General features: G+C 41.3%; 3 protein-coding genes across 3 annotated transcripts; 2 read left to right on the top strand and 1 right to left on the bottom strand.

The window, feature by feature from the left end:
- Nucleotides 1–252: 252 nt before the first annotated feature.
- On the bottom strand, nt 253–7,688 carry elovl4a (ELOVL fatty acid elongase 4a). The gene is made up of 7 exons (XM_012837460.3): nt 7,384–7,688; nt 6,027–6,115; nt 5,366–5,553; nt 4,952–5,032; nt 3,666–3,837; nt 2,839–2,966; nt 253–2,152 (listed from the first exon to the last, which is right to left on the bottom strand). The coding sequence occupies exons 2-7, from the start codon at nt 6,091–6,093 to the stop codon at nt 1,847–1,849; spliced, it is 942 nt and encodes a 313-aa protein (XP_012692914.1). The 5' UTR covers nt 6,094–6,115; nt 7,384–7,688; the 3' UTR covers nt 253–1,846.
- A 3,442-nt stretch (nt 7,689–11,130) lies between these two features.
- Nucleotides 11,131–13,888, top strand: dctn3 (dynactin 3 (p22)). The gene is made up of 7 exons (XM_012837463.3): nt 11,131–11,286; nt 11,707–11,791; nt 11,880–11,966; nt 12,314–12,397; nt 12,515–12,573; nt 12,780–12,839; nt 13,367–13,888. Exons 1-7 carry the CDS (start codon nt 11,185–11,187, stop codon nt 13,451–13,453), a joined length of 564 nt encoding a protein of 187 aa, XP_012692917.1. The 5' UTR covers nt 11,131–11,184; the 3' UTR covers nt 13,454–13,888.
- A 389-nt stretch (nt 13,889–14,277) lies between these two features.
- LOC105908892 (dual specificity protein kinase Ttk-like) lies at nt 14,278–22,582 on the top strand. Its single transcript, XM_031576485.2, has 25 exons — nt 14,278–14,407; nt 14,912–15,004; nt 15,112–15,334; nt 15,462–15,568; nt 15,717–15,860; nt 15,986–16,100; nt 16,446–16,530; nt 16,696–16,802; nt 16,907–16,985; nt 17,113–17,221; nt 17,556–17,778; nt 17,900–18,006; nt 18,178–18,321; nt 18,443–18,591; nt 18,831–18,967; nt 19,309–19,438; nt 19,593–19,679; nt 19,773–19,930; nt 20,373–20,524; nt 20,599–20,723; nt 20,840–20,908; nt 21,047–21,223; nt 21,357–21,453; nt 21,551–21,636; nt 22,156–22,582. The coding sequence occupies exons 1-25, from the start codon at nt 14,314–14,316 to the stop codon at nt 22,240–22,242; spliced, it is 3,084 nt and encodes a 1,027-aa protein (XP_031432345.1). The 5' UTR covers nt 14,278–14,313; the 3' UTR covers nt 22,243–22,582.
- Nucleotides 22,583–23,683: the final 1,101 nt, after the last annotated feature.

Genomic DNA, 23,683 nt, shown 5'->3' with positions numbered 1-23,683 from the left:
ACTTCTTAAAAGTTAAGCAGCTCTCACAACACGTAGATCAGACTGTTCTGCTGTCAGGTTGAATACAATTACATCTGATTGTTCAACAACAATTTAAGACATTCTAAATGTAGAAGAATATCCATTCTGAATTAGAACTGACATGGAGCAAGACAGGAAGACATCTGTCAAGTATGTATGAGTGATCTAAATAAGTATTGTATAGGAATATAATCATAGGACTATACATAAATAACTACATGTACTCATTTGCATTGGCATCCAGTTTAATATATCAGCAGCAATGGGCTGTCAGTGTCGGTCATTCAAAAAAAGAGAATAAATGTCCTCGATGACCTTTACATATTCCCAAATGCGCAATGTACAAAACTGCACAGCATATACAACATTAAAAAAAGAAAATAAATATTTAGGAACACAAGACCATAAATAATACAATTTCCATTCTCGAGTATTACATTACTATTTTGGAAGAAATCAAATTGGAAAGAACATGACAAATAGCATTATACACATTGCTTAACATGTAACAGAGTTCTGCAAATGAGCTCAGTATTGTTTTGCGACAGACAGACACAATAGCACATCACACACTCCTTCAGTGGTTCAGTTAGGCTCGTATTAGTAATCATCATTTCAACAGTGCCCATCTAAACTAATATATACTGTATGTTAATGGGGCGCCATCTTGTCCTAGTTTTCAAATATAATTTCCCTTGGTAGAAACCTGGACTTGATATCAAGTGTGGATCCTTTGGGTAATGGGATGTGTTCTAATACCTAATCTTTTGCAGTTAAGTTTCAAAACAGCATGCATGATTGCTGCCAAGCCAAATAGCAACACAGTTTATATCTAAATTACAGCTTTTGATAAAATAAATACAAAACATTTCGCAACATCATTCCATTTCTGCAGCATTCTGTATCAAAATGACAAAAGGCCAAAATCAGTACACAACTTCTTGGTTTCCATCAGGAATGAGCATTGTTCTAATCTCATTACAAAATAAACATGTGTCCAATTGGCAGTCCCTATGTTTGAGAGGATTGACGTTTTTTGTGGAAAAATAATAGATCCTATGTCAGAAGTACTTCATACTCCTCGTTCCACTGTTTTCAAAGATATAAGCTGACTTGGTAAAACTAGTAGACAACACAGCCCCAACAGAAGGGCGATATTACAGGGGAAGCCATCATTTTAGAATTCATATTCCAGTAAAATGAGTGTTCCCAGAAATAATGTAAACAAACAAGCTGTCAATCTCAGAGTCTCACTAAGAGGACACACACACACAGTCTAACATAATATAACAAGACATGATTGATCGCATAAAGACAAAACAGGTATGTTGGATGTAAAAAAAAAAAAGGCATACACTTAAAATTGTAAATCAAACGAAATTCCAAACACTGGTCGATTAGCGGGGCATAATGTGAGTTGATTGTGAGGGATTTAGACCCTACATATGAATGTCTGATGGTACGGGTTCCAGTCCCTGTACAGCAGGGCCCTAACACGAAACACAAAAACCAACGGCTGTACAGTAAGGGAACACCTGATTTTTCTGCAATGATAAATGACATGAAATCTTTTGACTACAATTAACCAGGCTGTATATGCCCCACCCACCAAACCCAGCACCCCTTCAATTTCAGCTTCAACATACCAGCTGGTTCCCTTTTGAAGTCCTACATCATAACCAGTGAGTGGTTTGACACCACATCCCAACCAACCAACCAACCAACCAACCCTCTCTAACGCTGTGGTCAACCGGGAGTCCACAGGGAAACCGGCCCCGCCCTCTCCTCTCTCTCTCTCTCTCTCTCTCTCTCTCTCCCTCACAGTCTAGTCACGCTTCGCCCTACCCTTCCTCTTTCGCCTGCCATTCTCCACAGGCTTCTCCTCCAGCTTCCCGGCCACTCCGTTACTCGCCAGGATGGCTCCGTTGGGAACCCCGTTGGAGACGGACTTGCCTGCCTTGGAGGGGGCATCACGTCTGGGCTGACGGCGATAGGTCTGGTAGTAGAAGTTTCCGAAGAGAATGATGAAGGTGATAGCGTAGCCCATCAGAGCCCAGTGCATCCAGTGAGGGAACTGGCAGTCGATGTAGAGGGACAGAGCAGTGTGGCCAATGGTGACATGGAACTGGACCTAATGAACAAGATGAGAAAGTGTACCTCTTAGGCAGGCAGGTCAACTTTATTATCTATCCATTTGTCTGCTCATGAGAGTATCCTCTGGGAGAGGACCTTCATTACATGAGAATAATATTGAGCATAATATTTGAAATGTGTCCCTGGATACTTTGCTATGGAATCACTACGGTTGTTTGTTTTCATTCTGAACTATGCATTGTCTTATATAATTAAGAAAGACATCAATCAATTGTAATAATACAAATATATTACTAGTATTCTAGTTTGTTTATGTAATTAAGCAACATTGCACAAGAAGGAATGGCGCAGAGGTAAATATCAACACGGATAAGATATATTCATAGGTCTGAATGGTACAACCTTGAGTGTAACATTGCTTTTACACAACAGGGTAGTATTTCTCAAAACCAATATTTAGATTAAACAACATTTAGGCTTTGCTGTTCGGTTAATTCTGTCAAAAAAACGAATTTGATAGGTTCCCACAAATGTATTTCCAAGCAATGCAACAGGTTAGCTATATATTGCAAAGTGACACAAACAGTAAAACATCAGTTTGCAGCTACAATGAATATCAGTACTCATGGAATGCCTCTTGTCCAATTAAACTTCATATAGTTAGTTTACAGTGATTAGTGTTTCATATTTTTTTGGCTAATTACATTTACAGTTAATATTTACCATTTGGATGATGGTTAAGTACTTCTTCCACCAAAGGTATTTCTGGAGCTTCGGTCCACAGGCTGCCAGCCCATAGTAGAGGTACATGAGGACGTGGATGGAGGCGTTCATGTGTGCACCAAAGAAAGCTGATAGAGGTGGAGAGAGTCAGTAGAATATAGAGGTTATTACATAGAATTATATTATTATTATATAGGTTAGTACCTAAATTGACATTTAATATGACATTAGTTTGATATATTTTGTCATGTATGGAACTACTCTATCCATTCATGGAAATTGAGATGACTGTCCAGAATAAAATCCTGCTCAAAGAAAGACAAACATTCTATCATATAGAGAGCATCTTCCTATATTTGAGCCAACAAATAGAGGTGGGATAATAATCTGACGCGCATTGCATTTTATCACAGAGAAGTATCAATATTTCATCATTCTATCTAGTGTTAGGCAACTTGATTGAAATCAGTTTGTGTAAAATTAACTCATGAAAAAACGTAACTTCAATAAGTAAAACACATTTTGAAAATGTTGCTTTGGCCCTGTCTGACATGCCCAGACCCAGGGACATGTAATGACTCCCAGCCCTGCCCATTGACTCAGACTAAATGTATTTTGAGCTGTTTGACCATGTTCTGTTAAATTGATTTGGAACGTTAAAATGACAAATATTTCACCAGCTTCGGAAGACATAATTAAGTTCACTGATAGTCTGAGCGACTGCTGGTAAATAAGCCTGATGTTTATTGTATCTCTTTGATTGCCCTAAACCTCTCTCCTGTACATAAAGCATCTCCCTATTGAATGAATGTAAATTCAGCACTCACATTGTCCACCGGCCACCCATTTGATTCCGATCCACCAAAGTGTGAACATGGTGCAGTGGTGGTACACATGCAGGAAGCTGACCTGGTTGAACTTCTTACGCAGGATGAAAAAGACCGTGTCCAGGTACTCCACTCCCTTTGAAACGAAATACCACCACAGTGCTGCAGCCACCTGTTCAAATCAAAAAGAAGCAACGAGTTGTGTTAAATCAAAGGGCTGAACTCCAAAAATATATCACTCATAGTATACACTTGTATGTGGGGTGACTAGGTGTCCCGTTTTGTGTTGTATAGCATTTTAACCCTTCGTCCCGCATACTGAGATAACGTCCCACATTTTCATTGGTCATCTGGTTTTTAATTGTCAGAAAATAAGCACACATGGATGCATTCTTTTACCTGCCCGGCACATGAGCCACCTATGCCATTGTGGCAGAGTTCCACTCTATTTAATAGCGCTACGTCAAAAGCAGCAAACTGGCTCATACAAATGCAACATAACCAAGCTTTTCTAAAAGCCTGGCTTTCATCCAGTGACTGAGAGGAGAGCAGTGAAGATGGTCATCAATAGGCTATGACGCCTGTCAATCAAACTGTGCCGACATGGGGCCAGTAAACTCCTGCATCACCAAAATCAAGCCTACAGAGGTGTTTACGAGCCGAAAGGCAGAATACAAACGGTTCTTATTCAGTTAGACAGACATTATATCAAATTTTAGGTTACCTCTGAGCATTGGTAACATGACCCACATTGTCCCACACAAACTTAATACTCGTCCCACATTTGTTCTGTTTGAATCTGATCACCCTACTTATATGTTACACCTAATCTAGAGCCTAAAGTATGCAGGTCAAACCAGGATGACAACTACACAAATCATCAATAAATAATCCCTTTACCTAGAAGGCCTAAATGACCTGTGCTATGCTTTGTTTAAGTACCAAGAGGTCATGATCTCCATGGCAGTACATGCACAAGGTTTACGAGATGATTATTCACTGTAGAGCACCATCATTGGTCAACCCCCCCCCCCCCCGCTACCTTCCTGAACAACAATGACACAAGTACCAGCAGTGACCTCACTGGAAACAGTGTCACAAAGCAGCCGCGATGTGAAATCAAATTCCCCTGTGCTCCTGCCTCCGTCGCTTGGTTTGGTCCAGGAGAAAAGGGTTGGGGTATCGTGTTCCATAGCAGTGTACAGTGTCTCATTACGCCTTGCAAGACCCTGCCACCGCACTGCTAATGTACTCCCCATAAGAGCCCTTTCCCCGGGAACACTCACCCTCACTTCATTGGGGTCGTCTGAGTAGTCCACTGGCTGGCAGATGTAGCTGTACTTTGCTGCCCGCGCAGCAAGGAAGAGCTAAAAACATATCCACATGTATCAACAGGTATATCAAAAGAAGAGCAAAGAGAAACAGATGAATGTCTAATGGGTAAACCTTTCTGGTTGAAAAACGTTTCATTTCCAGTGGACCCATGATTAACCTTTCTTTAGTGTGAGCATACAGTAATATACCCAGTGCAGTCATAAGCTATCACAGGAGCTGCCGACAGAAACGAACAATGTGTGACAGGTGAAACTGAAGGCCAGGTTTCACTAAGTTCAAATAAAAGAAATGAAGACCAAGAAACACATGGCCACGGCATCGTTAAACCTTGTGTAGCACAATGCTTTAGTGCTGTTAGCACCTACCTCTTTGAAAATGAAGAAATTGAGGATGACCATGCTGAAGTTGTACACAATGAGGGTCTTTCGAAGCTGAAAAGGCTCACGGTTCTTCATGTACTTGGGCCCCAACCAGAGGAAGAGCAGGTAGGTTGAGCTGATGGCCAGCGTAGGGAGAGGAGAGTCCATCAGGGGCCATTTCTCCACACGCTTGTCTGCAACAAGACACATATGAATATCATGGTATGATATCTCTGCTCTACTGGCTGATGTAAATCCAAAAGGTGGGTATTTGATGGTTCAGGCTTGTATGTCTCAAGTCAATAATATGTATCTATTTTGTTTTTGGTTGCCTTTTTGGTAGGATATTCTTGCTGCAGGTGCATCTACGGCTATCCCACTACCACTACCAAGGGTTCTCTTTGCTTTCTTTCAATAGATTGATCATGTCCCCTCGTCTCTATGTTTGTCTATGCATGTCAGTAAATTGTACAAAGCAAAGTTTGTTAGAAACATATTTCTACAGAGCTCATGCTCAATCAAATAAGTCTCCGTGGTAACCCTATATTACTGAAGGCAGAGGTCCTTCCTGTATGTTGCTTTATTTACTTTATCTGGTCCCAACATTGGAAACATATCAGATTTAAGGAACACAGATGGTTCCAGTACATCCAGGGCAGACAGTCACCTGAAATGGTGAGGCTCCATTTGTAGAACTCCACAGTGTCATTGATGACGTGCGTGATGGTTTCCATCTTTAAGCCGGTCTTGCTGTCTCTTCAAAAAAAAGCAATACCACAAATGTTATGAATTTGATAATAAAACGGCACATGTGAACATATCATTTGTAAACATGTTTATGTTATATCTAGCATCATATTGCGTATGGTAATACCTGAAACTACAAAACAAAAGATTCGTTTTTGTTTGAAATATAGTCAAATTCCATATATTATTATGAACACACATTCCCACAAACTTCTGTGAGATATAGGCTCATTGGACAGTCTGGACAGCAGTCCTGAAAGTCTGAATTGGGTTTCCAGGAATTCATACGACCTCAAGAACGCAGGTGATAGCAGGCTAGGCAGGGAAAGGCAGGGTGGGTGATCTGTTTTCAAAACAATAGCTTCATTAACAGGTCTAACATCCTGTGACTGATTTACTGAGTACGATTACAATGGTTCATCAGTATGGACTTTTTTTCTCTAAACTGTACATTTTATACATGTTCAGATAATGTAACAAATAAATAGGCATAATTCCCAAAGTTTATAGACTATGTGAAATTGCTAATGACAAATGAGATATTTTGCTGTCAGCCCATCACACCAGAGGACCTTGGACGATGACTCCATTACTGATCCGTTTGGTATGAGACGGCCAGTCAGGGGAGCTGAGCATCGTGCAGCACAAAGGCACTGGGAAGGATTGGTCAGCAGGTTTCCCGGCTGGGATGTGTGGCCTTTCAAGCCACTGAATTGTAGGCTTCTGTAATTCCAACTGAAATCTTAAAGCCCACTCTGGACTCACTTAAATGCACTAGCTGAAACAATGTATGTAACCACGCCATGTGGATGAATTGATACATTTTAAATCCTACAAAATGACGCCCCTTCCTCCCCCCAGATTAGATTTGGGTAGCCTAAAGCCGCAACAGAAGCTGACCACCTCGCATATGCCACCTCGTATATGCATCACTTTAAAATGACACGACTTTTTTAGTCCAATACTGATTATATAGACAGGTAGGGTATATCTAGAAGGTACATGTCTAGAATGTGCATTGCGCACGATCAGCCATTCCCTGCTGAAAGGCCACAGTCATCGCAGAACCGATGTAAGCTAGGTAGGCTGGTACAACGTGCCGGGCAATAGGTTACCTCTGCATAGGACTATGGCTGGTCACATTTTCAGTGTAATCATAACGGAAACCAATTACAAATTTCTGAGATGCATTAAAACCCATCAACACGTTGACAGACGCCATACACATCTAATCGCCCGCATCCGCATTTGATATGAATTAAGGCTATCACACTTACCGCGTAGAGATCAAAATCCTTTTAAAATGACATTCAGCACAAGGTCACACAAATCGTCGTCTTCTATTTTTTTATAGGTGTGGACATGGAAGGCGGTGTCTGGCTTAAGTTCAATTTATTGTAGGGATCCACCACATGCAAAGATCATTTTAAATAGAGCATCACAGTCGCGTATCCCTCGTTGAGCGTACTGCTGCGGCTCGTATGTCAGTCGCTTTGAAAGGGGAGCGTGAAGAGGTATATTGCGCATGCGGATTCCATAGTGGGCCTTCGCCAACGCTCCGGTGATGTAGGGTAGGGCAGCATTACATGTAACAGCTGGGATCGCTGATTTATAGCCTCCCTCGTCAATAATGTATTGTTGATAGGACTGTAAAGTGAAGAAAAGGCTCTGCACATGGTTTATCTCTTTGTTTTATAAAAAAAATATCAGGCTTGACAAACAGAAAATAATTGGGGTCCTCTTTCTTCACAGGGATCAACCATCCACCTATGAAACGTTTGTTATTCTTTTTGTAGAGGAGTTTCTTGTCGAAAGATGTTGAATACATGCTTGCCTCATTAAGGGTTAAAAATATCCTATATTCACTCAATTTCTGATTTCAGTTTTATGACCTTTATTTGTATGCAAGGGAATTTAATCCAAGATTAGAAACAAGGGATTATTTATGCCTTGGTTTTGGATTAAGGTTAGCCTAACTCATTTGAAAAAGACTGGGGAAACAATTTTCAATTATCAATTAAATTAAATTTAGTTATGTCTCATGCAAACAGTTTCACAGAGATCAATGCACAAAAAATTAGTAAATGAAATATAGAGTTTAATTTATTGGATGGGTTTTAAGTCCTATTCAAGTATATAGGCTATCTCTATGCATACTCAAAATGTAAGCACATTGAACACCGTTTAATTGCACTCTTCAGTATTAGGGCTATTTAAAGTGTAACTTTACCCCCAGACCTGAGTCTAACTCCACCCAATGCATAATTTTGTCCTGTGAACGATGAGACTCGATCAGCAAATGAAAATGAGACTCATAATCTCAGGCAGGGGCTGGGGGAGGTGGGCCACCCTTTTCATGACCTAGTAAAGTCCTAAACAATCGATTCCACATCAGCATCCGCCTTGCAAGGTTCAAGGTGATTTGAAACAGTAGATGGCACTTTGAGACATTTTCAACCCATAAAATGCAGACTTTTATGAAAAAAAATTGAATATGTACAGCAACATTGATGTGTTTCATCACAGCAGGCTAAAGTCATATAATTTAGTTTACAGTTAAAACAAAACACATGTAAGTGTGCAGTACCCCTTTAATTTATTTTTCAATACACTGAGTTAAATGTGCACTGCATTGTCTGCACATCTTTCTATCGCCACTAAGTCTAACACTGGATGTCAGTTATTTTTGTGATGTTAAAGTTACTCATTATGGTAACTTGTTCAATTCAACAACAGTATAAAACTCAAAGACAAACAGAATGACAGGGCAGCAGAGAGCCAGAAATAAGAATATAAGATGAGAAACGTTAAAAGAGGATTGCCATCTGCTAAGAAAGTCAGCTGAATAAAGTGTGAGAGGAAAAGGCGGAAGATAGACCTCATATCAGAATCAGAATCAGAATCAGAATCAGAATAGTATTTATTGCCAAGTAGGTTTACACCTACCTGTAATTTGTTCTGGTGCATAGGTGCATACAGTGAACATAAACACATACAAACACAATAAGTACTACACATAACATAAAACATAAAAACACAGTAAGTACTACACAAACACAATAAGTACTACAATACAAAAAGCAGGGCAGGAGTTCAAAAGTGGATGTGCAATGTGCAGTGTGCAATGTAGTGTGTGTTAACATAACACAGGCTTGAGGTGTGGGGGCGGGATGAGAGTCCACGTCAGGTGGGGGTCCCGGGCCTTGTTAATAAGGCCAACGGCAGCCGGGAAGAAGCTGGTTTTGTGGTGTGAGGTTTTGGTCCTGATGGACCGCAGCCTCCTGCCGGGGGGAAGGACCTCGAAGAGTTTGTGACCCGGGTGGGAGGGATCGGCCACAATCTTACCTGCCCGCCTCCGGGTTCTAGAGGCGAACAGGTCCTGTAGAGATGGCAGATTGCAGCCAATCACCTTCTCGGCAGAACGGATGATACGCTGCAGTCTGCCTTTGTCATTTGCAGTGGCAGCAGCGTACCAGACGGTGATGGAGGAGGTGAGGATGGACTCGATGATGCAGGTGTAGAAGTGCACCATCATTGTATGGTATACAGGGAGAAGAGTAGAGGGGAAAGAACGCAGCCCTGAGGGGAACCGGTGCTTATAGTCCTGGAGTCAGAGACATGCTTCCCCAGCCTCACGCGTTGCCTCCTGTCGGACAGGAAGTCTGTGATCCACCTGCAGGTGGAGTCAGGCACGCTCAGCTGGGAGAGCTTGTCCTGAAGCAGAGCCGGAATGATTGTGTTGAAGGCAGAGCTGAAGTCAACAAACAGGATCCTGGCGTAGGTTCCTGAGGAGTCCAGGTGCTGGAGGATGTAGTGAAGGGCCATGTTAACTGCACCGTCTACAGACCTGTTGGCTCTGTAGGCAAACTGCAGGGGGTCCAGTAGAGGGTCAGTGATGGCTTTGAGGTGAACCAGCACCAGACGCTCAAATGCCTTCATAACCACAGAGGTCAGGGCGACGGGTGTGTAGTCGTTGAGTCCAGTGACTTTTGTTTTTTTGGGGACGGGGATGATGGTGGAGGTCTTGAAGCAGGCTGGAACGTGGCATATCTCCAGTGAGGTGTTAAAAATGTCTGTGAACACCGGAGACAGCTGATCAGACGGGGATGATGGTGGAGGTCTTGAAGCAGGCTGGAACGTGGCATTTCTCCAGTGAGGTGTTAAAAAAACACAGCACAGTGCTTCAGGATTGATGGAGAGACAGAGTCTGGCCCAGCTGCTTTGCGGGGGTTCTGTCTCTTAGAAAGTCTGTTGACGTCTCTCTCAAGGATGGAGAGAGTCGTCACTGTGGAGGGGGGGGAGGGGGGGGGGGGGGCTCTGAGGTGGGCAGTTTTTAGGCGCAGGCCTCTGCTGTGGTGGGGGCGGTGCAGTTGATGGGCTGGGGCTGGAGGGAGGTGTCACGGGGGATGGTGTCAGGACTGTTCCATTGTCCATCAAAGCGACAGTAGAACTCATTCAAGTTGTTGGCCAGGCGTTAGTGGAGTGGGGGGCTCTAGGCTTACAATCGGTAATCAGCCTTGATTGGTACAATTGGTAAAGCCTTTCCAGACAGAGGCAGAGTCGTTGGCTGAGAACTGGTGTTCAAGTTTCTTAGAATACACACATACACACAGGGCAGGAGTGTGTAGGCTAATTGTGATCATTAGAAGTACTTTAAGGCTATTTGCATTCCTAAGTTTGTCATTTGGTCGCCTACTGTAGACATGAAACATGAGACAGTAGCTATACTGTAATGTGTGTTGGCATAGAGGAGTTCAGTTGTGGTTAAGGATATTTTTCTGAAATCAATTCCACAATTTGTTCAAGCTTTTCAGGTAGGCTACCTTTGATGTTAAATCCAGAGTTGATGGCAACATGTATAAGACTGTAAATCACAGTGAAAGAAAGCAAGAAACCCAGCAAGAAACCCAGCAAGAAAGAAAGTAAGTAAGTGCAAGTTACAGGACTGTAGACAAAATAAAGGAGATGTTCTGTCCTCACAAAGATGGCGTTTTCATTCATCCATAATCGTGTCAACGACCTACGTCATTTGCAGCCGTCATATGATGTTCAGCCCAAACAGCTAACGTTAGCTAAAGATGGAGGGCACAAATAATATGGATGATCTTGATGCACGTCTTCAGATACTCGAGAAACGTGTCTACGGTGACAGAGGATGTAAACCGAACAAAACAGTCAAGGTATAAATAAACGGTAGTTAAATCTGCGTTCGTAACGTATTCATACAGTTTCGAAGTAATCAAATATTTGCCAGCTCAACTAGCTAGTTTTGCAGTTAGCCTTGCTTTTCACTAACTCACCCTCTAAAGCTAACTTGAACTGTTTCATTGTGCTTCAGTAACTAGTACCCACAAACTAGCTAGGTAAATTAGTTGTCCCTAGCCTGTTTTTTTTTCCATTTTTTATCAAAAAATGTATGAAACATTTGGATCTCTCTGCTAAGAAAATGTTACAGTTAACGTCATCTACTTCTCTACTGTCATTCTCAGCTAGTGTAGCGTAGCGGGTGTGGCATCAGTCTGATGTTGTGATTACAATCATATTGCAAGGTATTTCATAAAGTGACATCTTTCTTTTTGTTCATATTCTATTTTACTTAGTGTGTAGATTCCCTTGCCAAAGTAAATACTGCTCTTGCAAATACGGCGAACAAGAGGGAACGTGTCAAGATTCTTCACAAAAAAAGTAAGAATGGTGTTGTTTTTGGCTGACTGTTGTACCTAATTGTCATAGGTTTGTTATCAATAACCGTTTCTATCTGTCATTTTCTCAGTTGAAGATCTACTGAAGTATCTGGATCCACAGTTCACTGATTACATAGCTGTACCAGATGCCATGAAATTGGAGTTTATACTAGCAGGTACTGAAGATGCACTACATATAATTGTTGTAATGTATTGCTATTTGTGTTACCACAGTACACAGCTTCTCCAAGTAAAGCTGGCAATACTCAAGCTGAATTGTACCTGTACATTATGTTTACCGTATCTGAAGGAGTAACAGACTAGACTAGTTGACTAGTTAGGAGATTTTCAAAGAGAAGAATGCATGTGCCAGTCATTTTACACATCCATGCCACATTGAATGGAGGGTTTGATTATGGTGGTTAGTGGAAATTGAAATTAATTGCAAAGAGCACTGAACAGCTGTTCTCATTAAGAGTATGATTTCCCTGGTGAATGTAACACTCCTCTATTTGTACCACAGAGGAGGATTTCTTGCGTTCCCAAGCATCTATGCTTGAACAGGTCCATAATCTGCAGCCTCATCTGGACAGCAACCACATCAAAGGTAAGAGATCATCTTCAAATCGGCCTGTGCTGATGTTCATGTGCCCCTTAACATAATTCATTCATTGCTTCTGCTCTAATGTGGTACCTTTAAACTGGTATTCTTCTTTATTTAAAGCTGTCCCAGAACTCACCACAAAACTACAGCGTCTATCACAGCTCCATATTAAACATCAGGTAAGAATGCTTCACACAGGACATGCAGCCTGAGTATTTTTACAGACAGCTGGTCTTGTTTTCTGTATCCTTAGTTGGTTTATACAATTGCATTGATGCATGATTCACCCTCGAGGGGTTAATGCATGTGATGACTGTTTCTCTGTGGCATCTTGCCCCGAAGCTGTCAAGAAGTGGTGACTACTTTCTGTGTTTCTGCCTTAAAGGACCAGAATGACGAACTGTCCGGAGAAGTAAAGAGGTTGTTTGAGGAGTACAACAAGATGGTATCCTTTCTGGTGTGCTCTATTTATTTCATTTAACAAAGAGATGTCTTGTCCCAAGTGAGATACGCCTTCGATTTTATATCTAGCTTCCGTTCTTGCGCTAGAAATGCAGACATAACGTACAAAGCAATACAAATCTTGTTATTATTTTCAGCAAATGTTGATCACTTAGACTCCTTGGCATCTACTTAAACCTGTCGTCCTCAGTAACAATATTAGGGTACTGATGATGAAACTCGAGGATTCTTCATTCCTTTGATTTAGCTTACTTTGGGAAACAAAATAATGCAGTAGTGTTTTATACACACTGTTTTATGAATACAGAATTGTGTATTGTTATTGTCTGTAGTAGTGCAATCAGTATTTGGATAATTAATATGATGCAATTACAGGTTTTAAAAAGGCATTCCTTGCCACAGTTGTGCAGTTCTCTATCAGTCTGCTCTCTATGCAGTGACTTAAAACCATGTGTGCAGGCATATTAGGTCTCTGCAATAAAGTCAATGTAATCCTTAACCTCTGCACAGATGTTTCTTCTGTCCAAACAGTTTGCCCAGTGGGATGAGACCCTTCGGAAGCTTGAAGGACCCAAACCTGGGCCAAAATTGGAGTAGCCCCTGATTCCAGAATATATCACATCATTGTCGTGGTGTATTTAAAGCAGCATTGAAGCAGTACCACAAAACATTATTTGACTGGCTATGCTATTTTGCTTAGTGGTTTTGAACATTATTTTGTACAAAAGCAAACGCTATCTGTTTGTATTTAAGAACAGATTGAGCAGTTATGTTGAGATATTTAATGAAATGTACTTTTCCACTTCTAGTTTGGTTTGTCATTTTTCCCCATTTTAATTGCGCATGGTAGGTTTTAGTGGGGATATGTCTTAAAAGGCGTCTAGAATATTCCACTGAGATTCTAAATGGTTATCTTATGTTGTCTTGCTGGGAAGCAAAGTCCCTGCTACGCCTCATACACGTTGCTGATAAATGCTTTCAGCTTCACTTATTTCTGGTATGGATAAATACCAATAAAAAAACTGAAAATTATGCTATTCCATGTCTTTTTTTTTGTAAGCTTCCTTAAGTTTTAATATACTATATTCTATGCTTAGCATGTATCATTTATCTAAGTTATGTGTGTAATAATTAAGTATGTTCATATACAAAATGATTCATCTCAATATGAAAACTTAGACATTAGGGCAATAATAACCTCACATTTTCATAAGAGTGCACCAAGTGTAGTATGGCAAGACTCCCCAGTTTCTCATATTCCTTCACTGGTGTAGTCCTTAATTATAATCCATGACACTTGTCAAATTCGACAAGATTCTCTTAATTTAACCCACAACAGCGGTGTTCTCAAGGGGTTCTGGCATCCGAGACGAGGCGGGGCTTTGGCGGAACACGGATATAAGAATTAGCCAATGAGGTTGCGAAGTGACGGGAAGTGGTGAATTTGAAAGTGTTGCATGGTAAACAGAGTAAGGGTGTTTTTCATTCCTCGGTTAACGTATCATTCAAGGCTTATTATTTTAACAGATATAAAACCGTTTCTGCAAACAGGTAAGACTGCTGTTCAACACATGAAATGCTCATGAGGTTTAAAGTAACTTCACTCATGACAATATCGCTAGCGAGCTAAAGTTAATTGAGAAGAGTTTCAACGACAGTTTAGCTTATTAGCTAAGCTAATAGACGCGTAAAGCACCGTTACTGAACATATCTAGCTAGGAGCTATCAGCCATGTCAACCAATCCGTCAAATGTGTGTTTATGTTAGTCTTCGTTGTTTAAGCTTAAACAGTCGGTGGAAATTAACTTTGTACAAACTGCTTAGATCGCATAACTACGATGCTCTCGCTAGCTATATAGCTACCTTTTTGGTGTCGTTAGAGCACAATAGCATGCAGTGTGTCTTATCTGGCTACATCTGTGCAAATCCTCAGCAAATAGAACAGTTAAAGTGTACATAAAGTTCTTTATTGTCTGGAAAACTTTGCTGCTGCTCTTGTAGGTATTTGCAAGACATTTTTTAGGTCAGAAATCCCACTGTTCAAATGCTTTACAGAAATGGAGGAGGACGACGAGCACACAGACAGAAAGCTGCAGATTGCTATGCTGTGCCAAAGGTTACAAAAAATCAAAAGGAACATCAATGATGGTGACTGCAGTTTAAAATATCTAATGATCATGCAACTCGGGCTTACAGTCAGACATTTTTCTTTACAGCATGCAATAACTCTAACCACTCTGTGCCTTCTCTTCCAGATGACACAGACAATATCAACAAAATCATTAGTTCAAACTCTCCTGTATCTTGCCTTACCTATCTAACAAACCTGGAGAAGAAAGGAGACCCACATGTTGACCATGTTCTGCTTAACAAGCTGATGGATTGCTACACCCAAGTGTTCTCCAATATGCCACTGGGAAAATACTGCCAAAACCAAAGTTATGCACGGATGCTGGTCAGATTTGCAGAGCTGAAAGCGTAAGTTGAAGGCATTTTTTGAGATGACTAACACCTATATTAGTTGCCATTGCTAGATTTCCCCTTTCAAACTTGAAATGTGGACATCCTTTTACAAATGCATTGTACTTTCAAACTCAATTTCCAGAATTCAAGATGTCAGTGAGGCTCAGGATAACTTCAATGTTGCAATATCCCACTGCCAGGATTTTGCATTTGTCCACATTGCTCATGCTCAGTTTGAACTGAATCAAGGTAAACCATCACAGGGATTCCGTTAAATTCTGTTCAGACATTTGTTTAACATGGCTTATAGGTGTTGAAAAAAATCGCCACCAATTGCATGCAGGCTTCTGTATTTTCACATAATGTTTACATAATGCACCATTCTGAATGTTTTCAGGCAATGTGAAAAAGAGCACTTGGATTCTACAGAGAGCTTTTGAACTAGATGCAAAACCAACAGAACTTCTGCAAAATGCGGTTCAAAACCTAAAATCTGGCAGAGGTCAACTCCTTTCCCATGAAGACAAGGAAAATGTTGCTTGTAAGCCTAAAGATTTTGCTCTCTATCCATATATGTTCAACTCATTGATTGATGAATACCTACCAGCCGGATAACATGATCTATCTCACCCACCTCTCACCTATTTTGTTGTATTTGTTTTTTAGCATCAACACTTGGAAATGGGCTGGAATCTTTAAGAACTGCCTCAGACTCATACAAAGACACTATCAAGTCAGACGAATATGGGGAATCACCACTTGGAAGTATTATTGCCTCAGGGTAAACATTTTTTTGCAAATTGCTTTTTTCAATTATTTTGTTTTTTGTATAGTGATAGGTTGTTGTGTGTGTGTGTGATCTGACTATCTCATTGACAAATGGGTGGCCTACTAAAAAAGAAGCACCAATCAGTGGTCAATAAGTCTTACATCCCAACAGTTATTCTCTCCTTGGCATCATTTGAAATTGCACTCAGGTCGAAATTAAATTATAACAGTTAGTCACCAGGAACCATCCAACCTTGTGGTGGAAACAAGCCTACAATTTGCCAGAGCACTTCACATGCATGTTTTTACTGCTGGGCTGCTCCCCAAGATTCAAAGTCCTGTGCTCTTCACCCCATAGGACTGACCAGAGAAACAATTCTGTTGAAGACCAGATACCTTTTTGGAGGTCTAGTGCGCAACGCAAGAAGCTAACTGGCTTTATGGTACTACTGCAATGTTTGTTATTATGCTCTTTATGTCTGAAATCTTTGATCCACTTATTCGGAAAATGATGATCACTTTTCACAACACAGTCTGAGGTCTGTGAAAGACATAATTTTACTTCCTTGTATAACTTTTTACTTCCCCCCCCCCCCCCCCCCCCCCAGCCTGGGAGAGTTCCCAAGGTTCGTCACTCTATCCCAGAAGATGATGATGGTGATATGAGACACATAAATCAGAGTGAGGTGCCTCTTCCCAGTGGAAATTTATCCAGGTCATTTTTTTTTATAGCAACCATGACACAGTACTACCTTTTATTCATGCAGATACTTTTAACACATTCAATGTTTATCATTTGTGTGTCTTTGTCTATTGTAGGCAAACGTCTGGATCTCGGGTAAACACCGTGTTGTCCTTCTCACAAACTAAAAAGAACATCTGGGATGGAGACCTGAAGGTATGACAATTTCTATCATGTTAGACCATAGATATACCTTGTGCTACCTCTCCTTTAAATGGAGTCTACTTTTATTTATTCCTTTCAGAAGATATTCCTTTTAATAATTGTACTATGTTGTGTCCAGCCGCAGGTCATTAGTCCAGAGCCTTGTCCGTCGGAGGATATTGACCCTGTGGACTCCACGACCACGCTGCTTCATCGCCCAGGAAAGAGAGAAACCCACCAATTTGAAGGTACGATGTTTACATTTTGCTATTGCAACATTCAAGTGGACATTGGATGATGGAACCTTAGAGCTTAGAAGGCAAAGGTACGACATATAAGGCGTTCAATGGTTTGCTCAGAGTTTACTAGAAAACAAGGAAGTCAGAGCCTGTCTCTGGAAAACTACACTTCCTCAAAGTCAAGAACCTGTCCATGTACTACATGATTTGAATACAATGCCCATTCAAAACTTGGGTGTTTCCCCACTCTGAGATACAACGTCAAAAGGCATTTTCTTATATGTTGCTGTTTTTATGCAGTCTTCTGTCCACCCTTTTAATATCTGGTGACCATTCTCTACAGACATCACTGAGAGCTTCAACCTGGTCATCTGCTCCAATTCCCCCGAATCGTGCTGGACGTTCCTGATAGGCTTGGAGAAGGGTAGGGACCCGCAGTCCGATCCGGCCCTGCTGGCACGGCTACTGGACGGCTACTCCAGAGTGTTTGCTAAGCTTCCCTTGAGCAAGCACAGCAAAAATGAGAGCTATGCCAGAATGCTGGTCAGATTTGCAGAACTGAAGGGGTGAGTTGATCCTCGGGATTAATGTGAATGTGTTGGCGGTAGTGTTGGTGGCATGCAGGAGTGTTGATGTGAGTTGTTATGGGATTGCGGATTGGTGATAAAGGTGATCTGGTTTTTATAGGATTGAGGACCCAGATGATGGGCAAGACAACTTCATCATTGCGAGGTCCAATTGCAGAGTCTTTGCCTTTGTCCATATTGCCCATGCTCAGTTTGAGCTCTCACAAGGTCAGAACATGAACCTGTTGATGCTTGTTACAGAACACTATATATCTTTAATCATCATATTCATAATCATGTTTCATGTTTTTTCAGCAGATAAAAAGAAACATATATTTACTTATGTATTAACTTTTCTGTTGCAAAATGAAACATTATGTTTTATGTTTTCCTGGAAAGGTAATGTGAGGAAAAGCACTTTAATACTACAGAAAGCTCTTGGCTTGAAAGCCATACCCGTTGAAATGCTGGAGATGGCAATGAAGAATCTGAAAGCTGGAAAAACACAGCTTCTCTCCACTGAGGATAAGGAGAACTTTGCTGGTTTGTGCAATGTTCAGATAACTAATTGTGTTTTTCTTCCTCTATGCATTTGATCAATATCCTTTATTATTAATTATTGCTACACCAATCACAGCTCTGAAACTATATATTTTGAATGCAGAACCACCAGGCCCTAAATTGTTTGCCGCCCAGAGTGATGGAAATCCCTTACAACTGCCCTCAAGCCTGGCCCACCAGAGGCCCTTGATGAAGGGGCCTTCCTCAGAGTGGAAGATTCCCGCTCGAATTAACAAATACGTGTCTCCAGAGGTACTTTAAGTTGATTGTGAAATAATTACTCATTAATAACCTTTCATGCTATTATCATCTTTTCAATGACAAAGACTTAGATGAGATTAGCTAATCATGTTCATGTTGGCTAGTTTGTTATTTTTCCAAGAAAGTAGAAGTGCTGATGAACCCACAGTGTCTTCCTGAGGGTTGGACTAACCTGTAGTGTGTCATTACATGAGGGTTTAGCCACGCTGTCAACTTGTCTTCTTGTCTAGGAGAAGAAGTACCCTACAGAGCCCATGCGTACCCCACGGCTGCTGGACTCGCTGCCCACGCCCTCTGCTCAGATACCCTCCAGACTCACGGGAATCTCCTGCCAGACGCCCAAACTCAAAAACCTGCCCCCAAACAGGTGACATACTGTTCTCAAATCAGCACTTACAAACCTATCCAACAGATCTGGATAATAATTGTAAAATGTATATTATGAATAAAAATAGAACTTATTTTTTTATCAGTAGAGGGATTGAATACAGAATAAATTCAGCTGGCTACATAAAATGTGTGTGTGTGTGTGTGTTCGCTTTATAGTGATATGATGGAGTATTCTATGCGGGTTGTGCAGTAATAACCAGTGATACGCCAAATAGGAAATGAAAATAAGCTAAATTATTTTGTGATTGAATACAAGATGTGTAATCTCATTTACTGTACTGATCTAAACCCACTTTCTCTCTCCTGTTTGGGTCATAGCTTTGTAACGCCCGTCATGAAACAGAGGCCTCCGGTTGTGCCCCCCACAATACAGAGCATCAGCCAGAGCCAGGCCCCTCTCCCTCAAACCCCTCAGAACCAGGTTTCAAATGTTCAGCAGACACCTCAGGTAAAGAGTCCTATATCTTATATCCAGACATATAAAACTTATATCTAATATATAGCTTAGGCCTTTAAGCAGTAGTCTCATTCACTGTCTTGATTTATTAGCCATATTGATGTTAATGTGGCCCCCTCATCTATCTAATGTCATTCTTCTCCAGGGATCTGTCTACTCAAATGAGTCCATCACAATCAAAGGCCAGCAGTACTTCATTTTGAAGGTGATTGGCCGTGGAGGATCTAGCAAGGTGAGCACTGTTCATCTCAGGTTCTGTTCTGTGATGACTCCTTACTGGTTGTCTACATTGTCCCCTTATTCATGAATTGTGGGTTATTTGCAGGTGTATCAAGTCTTGGATCACAAAAGGCAGCTTTATGCCATTAAGTATGTGAACCTGGAGGAGGCAGACGCCCAGACAGTGGAGGGCTACAAGAATGAGATTGAGCACCTCAACCGCCTCCAGCAGCACAGCGACCAGATCATCAAGCTGTATGACTAGTGAGTTTGTGGTTATTTTTGTTTTCAACATCTCTCAAGTCTTCTAAGCTGGTACCATGTATTGAAGGTGCAGTCTGGGATTTCAATGCAATACTCCTAATAATTCCTTACTCTGCAAGTCCTCTCGCTCTCCGTGGAGTGTGTGCGGTCGGAAAAAATTCTAGTGTTTGTACACAGTCCTAGCGCTGGAAATGGGAAGCAAACATAGTGGTCTGGACTGAGCTATAAACAGCTAATCAACACATTGCTTTAGGAGCACGGAAGTGAGGGGTGTGATTTGCGGATGCATCTTCAGGGGTCTATGTCTAGGTCATGGGCTCATTTCTAGGCTGCACAAAATGAAAGAATAAATAAATAAAAATGTGGTCATTGATTGGACATGCATTGTTTTGAGAACATTTTGGTAAGTGCTGTGTTTGCTTCCCTGGTTCTCTTGTTGCAGTGAGATCACAGACAGCTACATCTACATGCTAATGGAGTGTGGGAACCTGGACCTCAACACCTGGCTACGCAAGCGCAAGTCCGTCAACACCCTGGAGACGAAGTTCTACTGGATGAACATGCTGGAGGCCGTCCAGACCATCCACAAACATGGTGAATATGAGCTACCACCAGTGCTTATTGTGCCCTAATCATTTCATTATTAATGTAAATTTTACTGTCCGTAGGAATCGTCCACAGTGATCTGAAGCCAGCCAACTTCGTAATTGTGAATGCTTCATTAAAGCTTATTGACTTTGGCATCGCCAATCACATTCAGCCAGACATGACGAGCATCATGAAAGACTCACAGGTAGGTGTGTGTGACTGTGTGTGTGTGTGTGAGGGTGAGTGAGTGCATGTATGTCATCTGGTACACTGATTGGGAGCCAGGCTGTACTCATGCATTCTGCTGTTGCTGTTTCTCAGGTGGGCACTCTGAATTACATGCCCCCTGAGGCCATCAGAGACACCTCATCCAAGCCAGGAACCTCAAAGGTAAAATGTACCTCCATTTTCAGGAAGGCAATTTGTGCATGTGTCAGAATGCTCAAATGTATTTGTTTTGGTGGACTCATCGCTGTGCTGTTGTGTAACCCAGGATTAAAGTGTGTGTGTGCATGTTTTCATCCTCAGATCAGTCCTAAAGGTGATGTGTGGTCTCTGGGGTGCATCTTGTATTGCATGACCTATGGAAGGACACCATTTCAGAGCATCACCAACCAGTTTGCAAAGTTGCACGCGATCGTTGATCCCACGCATGAGATTGATTTCCCAAACATGGCTGAGAAAGATCTGTTGGATGTTCTCAAGGTGAGGTCTTGTCATAGTTTATCTTTGGTTGCTGTGGTTTTTTTTTTTTTTTTTTTTGTGCTTGTAGGTGTGGGCTCTCTTTTGGGGCAGTTAAGTGCTTTGTGTTATTAATTATAATTAATCTGCATTGCAGAGGTGTTTGGTGCGTAATCCGAAGGAGAGAATCTCAATTGCAGAGCTATTAGAACACCCCTACCTACAGTTTAAGCCACAACAAGTTCCTGAACCTGGTATAGTACCCTTGCATACGCCTTTTATATAAGCGAACATCAACATTTCCATTGAGGAGAGACTTAATTTTCTGCTTACGTTCCACTCCTTATGCAGAGAAGCCTTGCACCGATGACCTGAAGAGAATCCTCACTGAGCTGGCTGCCTTACAGTCCCCCAACAGCATTGTAAGGGCTGCTAATGTAAGTATGGATTACCGTTTTGGGCATGAACTGATTCAAGGTCAGGGGATCTAGCCCAGAATGTGTTGAACCATGTGGGACAGATAGGCCTTCTATGGAACCTGAATCAGAATACTGATATGTGTTCCGAGTGGTCACATGTAGCAAAACGTGACTTTGGCATTCTGTGATCAGAGTTTACAGTCTGGAGGCAAGTCATTTGGGGAGTAGAATTGCATTAAAAACGAGATCCACCAAAGAGTTGCCTGCTGGATTTTCCTCCAAACTGAAGCACGTCCCAGTACGAGCCTCCTACTCATTTGTGCCACACCCTCAAGAAGGGTTTTAGGTTGAGTTTGAAATTGCCAGTGCTGTGAACCACATTCCCCACCCAAATTTAGTCACAGTACCTGTCTCCATCTCTGGCTCCATGAGATTAGTGTCCAAATAACTGGTGGTATTCATTTCTTCTGTTTGTTTCAAAGGCAAATGTTTCCATTTCTGGTTAACTAATGTTCAAATGCGCTCCTTCCTCCTTAGAACTTGGCAAAAAAGTGCAACAGGGGGATGAAGTTGGATGTTGCTGAGTGTGCGAAAACGTCCAGCCAGCCCTCTTGGAAATTATGAGTAAATGGATGAGGTGCAGTCCACTGTTCACCAACCACCTCAGGATTACGATTGGTCTGTATCTTGGCATGACCCCTCGCATGGACATGAGATGGGTCATATTTATTGTCATCCATTGTACAGCTAGCTTTCACTCTAGTCTGGCTTCCATCTCTACCACCTACAACCTGTTTTAGCCCTTAAGTAGTTTTTCAGCAACAACTTCAACAAGCCCGTAACCTAGTTTCTGTGACCATATGTTTATCATATTTTTATAGCCACTCCAGCACCTTCTCATCAGTGTTGTTTTAAAATGTTATACACTTTGAGAACAAAAAAATAAACGAACCTTTCTTTGTTCAACGATCTGATTCCTCTTCATTAAAAATAATTCTGTATCATGCCTTGTTAACCAGTCATGTTCTTATATAGTGTAGCCTACTTTTTAACATGGATATTGCATTGACCAATTATCAACTAAATGTTTACAAACATCAAATGTCTTCATCTGAGAGGTATAATACGATATCTCTATAATATTTCTTTCATCGTATTCGTTGTACTGCTAATCAGAGTGATCTTTCTCACGGGCTCCGATTCAGCATGCTCGATCTCGGCAGAAAAACTGCCCTGCGAATGCAATGGTGCAGGACACACCTCACAAACGAGATGCTTACCGACGGCCAGACATTTCTGGTGTCACAGGCTTAAAAGATATGAATTATCATGTGCGTTCCCCTGTCTCTACATGATGTTGTCCTTTTGACAGGTATTCTGGAAAAACCTACATGTTTATAGCCATGGGTTATACTTGGGAAACTTTATCTGGGTTAACACATGAAGCCTTTTGGTAAACCATAAATGTTTAAGGAGGAAATAAGAGAGGCCAAAGTCTAGCTGTGATGTTGTTTGCATGTATACAGTTTGTAAAAAGGTTGTAAAAAGATAGCGCAGTAAAGAGCACACGCTGACGGTCACACTTTGCTCTTGGCCACAACCATTTTCAAACAATAGACTCGGAGAGACTCGGAGTTGTTGAGGTAAATGCATCTTCTGGTTTGGTCTTTTAATATCTTCGTGAATGTGATGTGAATCACGCAATACATTTGTGAATCACGTGACATTTACTGTACCCCCCTGCAAGTTACAAAATATTTAATATTAGTTAAATCAGTTTATGCTTATGTATATGTCACAGACAAAAAGTTGTTAGAAATGCATGTATTTGGGTATATTTACAATTCCCAGCAGATAGACATTGCGGAGGTATGATTCACATATTAAAATACTGGATCATGGACTGGCACAATAGATATCTACTTTGTATTTCGCAGTTAAATCTGTTCTTAATCTTGCCATTTGTAATTTCATTAGACCTCTAGTGCACCCAAACAGACATGGTTTGCACACGCACACACAAACACTCATACAACTGATTACATTGGTTCCTTGCTAATTACCC

The sequence above is a fragment of the Clupea harengus genome, chromosome 11, assembly GCF_900700415.2.
Source record: "Clupea harengus chromosome 11, Ch_v2.0.2, whole genome shotgun sequence".
NCBI lineage: Eukaryota > Metazoa > Chordata > Actinopteri > Clupeiformes > Clupeidae > Clupea > Clupea harengus.
The sequence above is the reverse complement of the archived record's forward strand: the minus strand, read 5'-3'. Positions and strand labels throughout refer to the sequence as shown.

Bases quoted from the DNA above. Each gene is read 5' to 3' on its own strand.
- elovl4a (XM_012837460.3), bottom strand. From the start codon at position 6,093: ATGGAAACCATCACGCACGTCATCAATGACACTGTGGAGTTCTACAAA. The intron at 5,033-5,365 runs GTAGGTGCTAAC...ATATGTTTTTAG, and splicing joins ATTTCTTCATTTTCAAAGAG to CTCTTCCTTGCTGCGCGGGC. The intron at 3,838-4,951 runs GTGAGTGTTCCC...TGATTTGAACAG, and splicing joins ACGACCCCAATGAAGTGAGG to GTGGCTGCAGCACTGTGGTG.
- dctn3 (XM_012837463.3), top strand. From the start codon at position 11,185: ATGGAGGGCACAAATAATATGGATGATCTTGATGCACGTCTTCAGATA. The intron at 11,967-12,313 runs GTACTGAAGATG...TTTGTACCACAG, and splicing joins ATTGGAGTTTATACTAGCAG to AGGAGGATTTCTTGCGTTCC. The intron at 12,574-12,779 runs GTAAGAATGCTT...TCTGCCTTAAAG, and splicing joins AGCTCCATATTAAACATCAG to GACCAGAATGACGAACTGTC.
- LOC105908892 (XM_031576485.2), top strand. From the start codon at position 14,314: ATGGTAAACAGAGTAAGGGTGTTTTTCATTCCTCGGTTAACGTATCAT. The intron at 15,861-15,985 runs GTAAGCCTAAAG...TTTGTTTTTTAG, and splicing joins AGACAAGGAAAATGTTGCTT to CATCAACACTTGGAAATGGG. The intron at 21,454-21,550 runs GTATAGTACCCT...CTCCTTATGCAG, and splicing joins ACAACAAGTTCCTGAACCTG to AGAAGCCTTGCACCGATGAC.